This window comes from Rattus norvegicus, chromosome 5 (genome assembly GCF_036323735.1).
Source record: "Rattus norvegicus strain BN/NHsdMcwi chromosome 5, GRCr8, whole genome shotgun sequence".
Taxonomy (NCBI): domain Eukaryota; kingdom Metazoa; phylum Chordata; class Mammalia; order Rodentia; family Muridae; genus Rattus; species Rattus norvegicus.
In genome coordinates, this window is record NC_086023.1 from 134,781,637 (window position 1) to 134,791,220 (window position 9,584).

Sequence of the window (9,584 nt, forward strand, 5' to 3'; positions counted from 1 at the left end):
TACCACTGAGCTAAATCCCCAACCCCATGTCCAACTCTTATAATGGCAAACATTTAATTGGAGCTGGCTTACAGGTTCAGTTCATTATCATCAAGGCAGGAAGCATAGCAGTGTCTAGGCAGACATGGTGCAGGAGGAGCTGAGAGTTCTACATCATGATCCAAGGCAGCCAGAAGAGACTGACTTCCAGGCAGCTTAAAGAGTCTCAAAGGCCACCCCAACAGTGACACACTTCAACAAGGTCACACCTCCTAACAGTGCCACTCCCTGGGCCAAGCATATTCTGTGTGGTAGATACAGACAGTTGTAAGCCGCCATGTGGTTGCTGGAAATTGAACTCAAGAAGTCCTCTGGAAGAACACCAGTACTCTTAACCACAGAGCTCTCTCTCCAGCCCCAAATTAAATAATCTTTAACAACAACAACAACAACAACAACAACAGACCCCAAACAAAAAAAGACAAAATACTTTTGAGATGAGAAAACTAGGTATTTAGCAACTAATTTTATATATACACAAATATACAGACCCATCCTATTACTAGGGATAATTTACTTGCTAGGTAACAGGAATTGGTTACATTCTATCCTTTACATGTTTGAAAATGAACATTTTGGGGTTGGGGATTTAGCTCAGTGGTAGAGCGCTTGCCTAGCAAGCGCAAGGCCCTTGGTTTGGTCCTCAGCTCCGAAAAAAAGAAAAAAAAAAAAAAAAGAAAATGAACATTTTCTGGGGGATGGGATAGGGATGGGTCTCTTCATGTAGCCTAGGTTGGCTTTGAACTCATCCTGATCCAGGCTCCCTACTTCTGAGATTACAGACATGCATAACCATACCCTGCACGAAGTTCAACCCTGGATTCAATTCCTGGAAACACACACACACACACACACACACACGCACACACACAGGAGCAGGGGGAGGGGAGGAATCTCAAAGGAACTGAGTTTATGTCACCTACCTGTAACAAGTGCAATTTTGCAATAGAAGGGTGAGATGTAGTCCAGCAGTAAGGTACTTGCTTACCGTGTACAATACTATGGGTTCAGTTTTATGGAGAAAAAAATTTTTAATATTTAAAATATAATAATAAAGTAGGGCTACAGCAAAGGAAGGACAAGTAGCAAGTTTGCGGATGAGTTTATTGAGGTGGAATCTCTGCTAACTTCACAGAAGAGAAGCTACTTGCCAAAATCAAGGAGGTTCTCAAGAACTTCCTACGTTAGAAACAAATGTTCAAAAGCACAGCAAGCTGTTCCGATTCCCAGTGACGAGGCTGAGGCAAGCGACTCTGCATGTTTACTTCAAGCTTTTGAAGAGTTTGTGGGCCACCTAGACAAGAAAAAGAGAATAATGTCACCACTTGGCTTTAACGTCACAGCTCACAGGTCCTTCATGGCCTGCAACAGTAGAGCTCCTGTCTTGACACTCATGCTTCAGCACCCTATCCACCCACAGGCCCTAGGAACCCTGATTCTGCCCTGTCCGCAACTCTGAATTTTTTTATCTTTTACTTCTTTTTTTTTTTAAATATCTTTTTTTATAAAAACAATTTTTTAAGACTTTATTACAGATGGTTGTGAGCCACCATGTGGTTGCTGGGATTTGAACTCAGGACCTCTGGAAGAGCAGTCAGTGCTCTTAACCACTGAGCCATCTCTCCAGCCCCTATCTTTTACTTCTTTTAGAAGTTGCATGTAGGGGCTGGAGAGATGACTCAGAGGTCAAGAGTACCAACTGCTCTTCCACAGGTCCTGAGTTCAATTTCCAGCAGCCATATGGTGGCTCACAGCCATCTGTAATGGGATCTGGTGCCCTCTTCTGGCCTGCAGGCATACTGCAGATAGACCACTGTATACTTAATAAATAAATCTTAAAAAAAAAAAGTTGCATGTAATCTCCTGCAAGGTCCCCTACATCCCCACACAAACCTGGTTTTGCAATTACCATGGCAGAGATGTGCCGCCACCCTACTAGAAACCTAAACCCTTCTGTATTTCTCTTGATATGTATGTAGGAATGGAATTGCTGCTCGGGGTTAAATGTGGCCATATGCTAGAGCCCGCTTCACTCGTTACCCTAAACAGAACGGTCTCCCTGTTTAGATCAGGCTTGGCGTCAAATAACTGGCCTCCAGTGACCTCTGCCAAGGACTCTAAGTAGTTAGGACTACAAACGTGTGCTGCCAAGCCGGCTCTACGTTTGCCTTTCTGAGGAACTGCCAAGCTATTTACCATATCGGCTGTGCTACTTCTTATTCTATCAGCAGAGTGTGAAATCGCCACTTTCCCCCAATTTCTCCACTGTGTAAAACTACCCTTCAGACACCCTACCCCTACAGGTGATCAAACCCAAGCCCCACCAAGCAAGTGGTCTCCATCTACACACAGAATATATTCTCAGCAAGCTGCCACCAATCAATTGTCCTTTTTTTTTTTCCTTTTCTTTTTTCTTTTGAGGCAGGATCTCGTTCTATAGCCTAAACTGACTGGCCTCACACTCATGGGAGTCCTCGTGCCTCAGCATTTTAAATGGTAAGTGTAGGATTATAGATCTGAGCCACTACACCTAGCTTACCTAATAAGGTTTCCCATGGTTTTTTTGTTTTGTTTTGTTTTTTTCCCCAGACAGGGTTTCCCAATGAAGTTCTGGCTGTCTTGAAACTCATTCAAACTCAGAGTTCACCTGCCTCCACCTCCCTAGTGCTAGGATTAAAGGTGTTGCCACCAGGGCCCAGCCCTAACCAGTTTTAACAGAACCAATCTTACCAAATTCTTCATGTATGTAATACGCATAAAATACTGTTATAGGAAGGAGTGAAGCACAAACTTACTTTAAAAAGAAAAAAACTATACAACTGGGTACAAGACATTGAAGGCACATACACGCAGAAAGATTAGATCATTCAGAGTATAACATCTGAGCCTGGAGAGAGAGCCACTCAGTGGTTAAGAACACCAGCTGCCTTTACAGAGGACCTGGGTTCCGTTTCTAGCACCCACATACCAAGTCAGAGCTGTCCACAAATCCAGTTACAGAAATCTTCTGACTTTCGGCACATACAGGGTACACAGGCATACATGCAGGCAAAACACCCATACACATAAAATTAATTTTAAAGGGGATTGGGGATTTAGTTCAGCAGTAGAGCGCTTGCCTAGTGAGCGCAAGGCCCTGGGTTCGGTCCCCAGCTCCGAAAAAAAAAAAAAGAAAAAAAATTAATTTTAAAATAACAATTTCTTTTTTTTTTTTTTTAAAGATTTATTCATTTATTATTTATAAGTACACTGTAAGTATCTTCAGACACACCAGAAGGGGGCATCAGATCTCTTTACAGATGGTTGTGAGCCACCATGTGGTTGCTGGGAATTGAACTCATGACCTCTGGAAGAGCAGTCGGGTGCTCTTAACCGCTGAGCCATCTCTCCAGCCCAAAATAACAATTTCTTAAGTTTTTTTTTAAAATATACAATCCAGGGCTGGGGTCTGGACAAATCATTAGCTTAGCATGCATAAGGCCTGTGCTTTATCTCTAGTACTAACAGAAAACAATGTATAAAATCCAGCTTCCTGCGTATTCAACAGTGGATGTTAGGAGGTCATCTTTTTCCCTGTCAGAGTCTGTTTCAATTTGTATGATGGAGACAGTGATACCCTCCTCCAGCATATGTGGTAAGGATGGGACACCCATGTATATAAAATGCTTGTCACAAAACCTGACATTAGGGCCTATAGTAAATAGTTAGATGTATAAAATGTAAAGCCTGTTAGACTGACAGCTACTGTTTTGCTTTGCCGTTCTGATCTTCAGACTTACACAGTGATCCCGTGCATGCAGGAAGTCAAAGAGCTCCTCTGTACAATCCTCTTCTGTCTGTGATCGGGAAGACACGCGCCTATCACACGACTCTAGTCGTTCCCGGGCTTTTACACACTTCTCCAACTGCTCACAGTGCTCTCTCACTGTTGTCAGGGGGTCCTGACAAAGAAACAGGGAAAAAAGAAAAAGGGACAAAATGGAAGCTTCAGGTGACATCTTCCAAATATAAACACTTTGGTCTTTGGGCAGTATAATCAACAAACAAGGTGCTATCTCTGAGTTCCCATGCGGGCCAGCAGCCAGGGCTGTACCATAGCCAGAAATGGCACCTATTTAATTCTTTGATGCTTAAGCAGTAAGGAAGTTTCAAATTTCTGCCTTCAAAGGTTGTCAGTATACACTGAACGCCTCAGTCCTATCTGAGAAACAAGAGAGTAAAGGAAACCTTGTCAAACAGGAAGTAGATCTACTGGAGGCATTGTTTGTTAACCCAGCATTTAGGATTCAATTTCTCTTATGTAAGAGTCAGGCATAGCCCCCTACAAGCAAAGTCAGAAAAATGCAAACATGGAGAACTAAGAAAATTTCCTTGTAGAGTTCTTTATTAAACACAGATGATGGATGAGTGCCAGGCCTGCAAGATGCTGTCTGACGCCTGGCAGGACCAAAGAGGCCGCAGACCTAGAGAAGACATAGCTTTCAAGGCTCTCACTCCCACAGACTCCACTGCACAGGAGGTATTAAAGGCTCATCCCATCATTTTCCCCAAGTTGTCACAGATTCCTTAAAATACCCTGGAGTTTCAATACAGCTCAACCTTCCAATTCTTGTAAAATAGTTCCAAACTGGAGGTCACTCTTACCACTAATTCTTCCTCTTCTTCCTATAAAAGGAAAATAAAATTAAGTCAGCAGCAATCTTATAACATGCATTTCCCCAATCACACTTATACCATAATTATGAACAGATTATTACTCATAATCCTAGCTTCAATCTCAGTGCTAAATCTTGCCTTCCAGGAACCAGCTAATTTTTAGAGATAATATACATTTTGCCTGAGAACATACCTTTCACGCACCAATCTAAAACCCACATACCCAATCACTTTCTTAGGCAAAACTCATACACTTTGTAGTACCCCTAACCAGAGCCAAAGGTCAACAAGGGATCAGCACCATAGTTCAGAGCTCACCAAAATTACTCGAACTACCCAATCCCTAATTTGATCAAGCTTGTTTACCTTGTCTCCATCATTGCTCCCCACAGGAACCAAGGCTCTAAACCTTGTTCTCTCCTGATTATTTGTACTTGATGAGGTCTCACTGTATCCCAGACTGGCTTCACATTTGTAATAGACCACCTACCTCCCCTTCCCAAGTACTGAAATTATATATATATGAGTCACCATATCCAGTTTCCTTCCCAGTTTTTACAAAAGATAGTTTGGCTCTGTGTGTGTGTGTGTGTGTGTGTGTGTGTGTGTGTGTGTGTACAGCATTTGCACAAATGTGTGTATCATTGTGCATGGAGGCCAATAGGGGGATGGGACATCATATCTATCTACAAAACAAAAATAATCTGCCTTAGTTTAACCAGATGTGGGGTATTCTCCTGTAAACTCAGCACTTAGAAAGCACAGGACCGGGGTTGGGGATTTAGCTCAGTGGTAGAGCGCTTGCCTAGCAAGCGCAAGGCCCTGGGTTCGGTCCCCAGCTCTGGGGGAGGGAAAAAAAAGCAAGCACAGGACCAGGAGTCCAAGTTTGAGTCCAGCCTGGATGATATAAGACCTTGTCTTAAAACTATAGTAACTAAAAATTAGCTAAACTTTGTCTTACATTCCAAATCAAGTTTAGAGGAAAACCAACTTAAAAATATTTTCATTTTTTTTTTCACTTTTTTTTCGGAGCTGGGGACCAAACCCAGGGCCAAGCGCAAGCGCTCTACCACTGAGCTAAATCCCCAACCCCATATTTTCATTTTTTTAAAACCACAGAGTGTGTGTGTGTGTGTGTGTGTGTGTTTGTGTGTGTGTGTGTGCGTGTGTGCGTGCGTGCGTACCTATGAAAGTGCAGGTGCCTGTAGAGGCCAATACAGATTCCTTGGAACCAAAGTCACGGCATTTCTGAGCCACCTGGTGTACGTACTGAGAATTCAACTCAGGTTCTGGCAAAAGCAGTACTGGATCTGACCTCTCCAGCACTTTTTCTAGACTCTTAACTTGAATTTGGAATAGGAATATGGCCAAACCTAAATCCTTCTTTAGCCAACTTAACTTGCAGAAAAATGACAAAAGGGAACACCAGGCCCCACATTATCTATTTCTGATTCCAGTATATAACTTTTAATTAGTTTCCTTTCCCTAAGTGTAAAAATTACCCGGGGTTGGAGAGATGGCTCCATGGTAAAGAGCACTGACTGCTCTTCCAGAGGTCCTGAGTTCAATTCCCAGCAACCACATGGTGGCTCACACCCATCTGTAAAGAGATCTGATGCCCTCTTCTGCTGTGTCTGAAGACAGCTATAGTGTACTCATATAAACAATAAATAAATAAATCTTTAAGGAAAAACAAAATACCTATTGGTCCTAAATCTGGTGCATGGCACAGTGACCTGCCTGCCACATTTGGGAGGTGATAAAGTAAAGGTACAGAGGGGATAAAAAGACGGGCTCAACAATCATGGTCCCAACCCTAACACAAGACAGTGCCCGAGAAGTGGAGGACAGGAGGTTCAACTGTAACCTCTGCTCTTTACTCTTCACATGGTGGGCAAGGTGTCTCCTAAATGTAAAGGTGTTACGTAGAATATAAATTCTAGCTTTTCATCAAGTTTCTTAAAACGCCTTTCAAGAATTTATTAAAGGGCTGGAGAGATGGCTCAGTAGCTAAGAGAACTTGCTGTTCTCGCAAAAGAGCCAGTTTTGACTCTCTTTTTTAAAGATTTACTTATTTTATGTATACGAGTGCTTTATCTACATAGATCACATTATAGATGGTTGTGAACCACCATGTGCTTGCTGGGAACTGAAGAACAGCCAGTGCTCTTTACCACTGAGCCATCATTCAAGCCCCACCAGAGTTGACTCTTTTTTTTAAAGATTTATTTATTTTATTTATAGATGGTTGTGAGCCACCATGTGGTTACTGGGAATTGAACTCAGGACCTCTGGAAGAGCAGTCAGTGCTCTTAACCACTGAGCCATCTCTCTAATCCCCAGAGTTGACTCTTAACACCCACATGTCATCTCAAGACCATTTCTAATTCCAGTCCCAGGGGATCCAACACCATATTCCAGCCACATATATGTAGGTAAAACAGTCATATGCATAAAAATAAATTATTTTTAAAAATTCACAAAGAAAGAGTATCCCCCTAAAAAGAGCCCCTGGCATCAGAACTCAGTGGTAAAGAGCATGCTTAGAATATTTGAGGCACTGGATCCAAGAACGAAAACCATTAGGTAAAATTGTTTGCTACGAAGTCTGACAACCTGAGTTTGATCCCAGAAGCCTATGTGAAAGGACCTACAGACAGATTCATACAAACACCAAAACCTATATATGTTCTCAAAAGATGGCTCAGCAGTTAGGAGCACTTGTCTCTTTCCCAAAGAACCCAGGCTCTTCCTAGCATCGACATGGTTGCTTACAAACATTAACTCCAGTTCCAGAGGATCTAGTGCCCTCTTATGGTCTCTGAGGGCCCAGGCATGCAAGTGGTGCAAAGGTATGCATGTGAGCAAAACACTTAAAGTAAAAAATAAAACTGGGTAAAGAAACCGAAATTAACCGTCTAGAAGCAAGACAACTGTATCATTTAGCATCACTACAATGCAAATGTGTTAAAAATACCATGTTAAACAAATCCAAATATGGGTCTAATTATAGACTGTTTCCGCCAATTAGAAAAACTAAATAAAGTAACACTGATTAAAAGGATTTTTTTTTTCTTTTCTTTTTTTTCGGATCTGGGGACCGAACCCAGGGCCTTGCGGTTGCTAGGCAAGCACTCTACCGCTGAGCCAAATCCCCAACCCCTGATTAAAAGGATTTAATCTCCATTCATTATGGATTTTAATAAAATTAATTCAATTTTCTTCATTTTATTAATTGTTGATTTATTGGCTTTTTGAGACAGGATCTCTATAGTCCTGGCTGTCATGGAGCTTGACATGAAGACCAGGATGGCTTTGAACTCATAGAGATCCTCCTGCCTTTGCCTCCAAAGTGCTGGGATTAAAGGCACCGACCACCATGCCCAACTTTCTTAATTTTAAAACTTATATTTTGCTGTGGTATCCTGTTAACCTTTCTGAGCCTGGCCTCAGCACTCTCTGAAAAATGAAGACTAGAAAAAATTAAGGGACTAGAAAAATTAACAATTTTCCAAATAATTCCAAATCCATTAAGCCTGGATGGCTTGTCCTGAAGTAGACAGAGGACAAATAAACAGGAAATGGAAGCAAAGTGAGTCGCTGGTTAGAGCTCTGGCTCTCAAGCAAGGACGTCTCGGTTAGAGTCCCAGTTGCATTGTCTTTCTAGTCGTGTGCCCTCAGACAAAATAATAAACTCCCTTGCTTGCTGACTCATCTAATAAAAATGACAAAAATAATGTGCCTGATACTTATCTCATGGGAAAACTGCAAGTGCAAACACATAAAGCACTCAGAACATAAGCAGTCAATATTTATCACACTGATGGTAACGTGGGAAAGAGCTCCCTCTTTCACCACAGAATTACACTACATATTCTTCTTACACTGTCCCCAAAGACACAAGTCCTCGACCATCTCCATCCCAAAAGATAAAGAACCGCTTTTTGTTGGAGGTGCTGGGGATCAAACACAGGTGCTTCTTGATGCTAGGCAAGCATTTTACGTGAAGCTACACTCCAACTCCTGAAACCACTTTTCACAAAGCGTTAGTATAACTAAGACCGGGGTCCCCGAAATTTCCATAAATAGGAATTCCTGACCTAACCTAGGTTAAAGACTAACGCTGGTCTTTTGCTTCACATACTTATCCAATTAGAACCTCAAAACACTTATCAAATTAGAATCTCAAAAAAACTGAGTTTGTTTGTTTCTTTACGTAAGTTTATCAGTACAGCATTATAAACTCGTTACACCTTCACATTCGTGGGATGGGGAAGTCAGTCCCGAGAAAGACTAGCTATTAATTTGTCCAAGGTCAGTCAAAGAATTCTGAAGATAAGAATTCTGAAGGAGCGGAAACCACCTTTCTGGACCCCGCAAACCATAGTATATAAAACCGGATTAAGAGAGCCCCGGAAGGTGCTTTGAGACGCTAGGTCCTGGGCCTGCCAACTTCTTAGCCTTACCTCTTTGGGGTCTCCGGAGCCAGTGAGCATCTTTCGTTCATCCTCTAGTCCCATGGCGGAGCCGGTTTGGGATTCAACACCAAGAGCAACAACGGTACCTACTCCACTTGAGGTTTAAGAAGGACTTGTAAGGGTCACTCGACGGATATCCGGCGACCTGGCCGGAAGTGCGGCATACTCATCGTAGTCTCGAACACACCCACAAATTGGCCTGTACTACTCGCTAGCTGCAAGACGTAGGGGGAGCTGGTATATATGCCTGCAAAGAATTTGCTAAGAAGCACCTTTTTGGTCACTTTCTGCCCAAACGTATTGATCTACAGAAGTTTTTCAAGTAGTGTTTCCTAAGATATTTAAAATATCTGCTAATTTGTTTGATAGTCTTTTGATATAGTTCCTGTTCTTACCCATATCACTTATGGA

General features: G+C 42.2%; 1 protein-coding gene across 1 annotated transcript; it reads right to left on the reverse strand.

The window, feature by feature from the left end:
- Window positions 1–1,050: 1,050 nt before the first annotated feature.
- Window positions 1,051–9,246, reverse strand: Uqcrh (ubiquinol-cytochrome c reductase hinge protein). The gene is made up of 4 exons (NM_001009480.1): window positions 9,162–9,246; window positions 4,684–4,704; window positions 3,819–3,980; window positions 1,051–1,333 (listed from the first exon to the last, which is right to left on the reverse strand). Exons 1-4 carry the CDS (start codon window positions 9,213–9,215, stop codon window positions 1,301–1,303), a joined length of 270 nt encoding a protein of 89 aa, NP_001009480.1. The 5' UTR covers window positions 9,216–9,246; the 3' UTR covers window positions 1,051–1,300.
- Window positions 9,247–9,584: the final 338 nt, after the last annotated feature.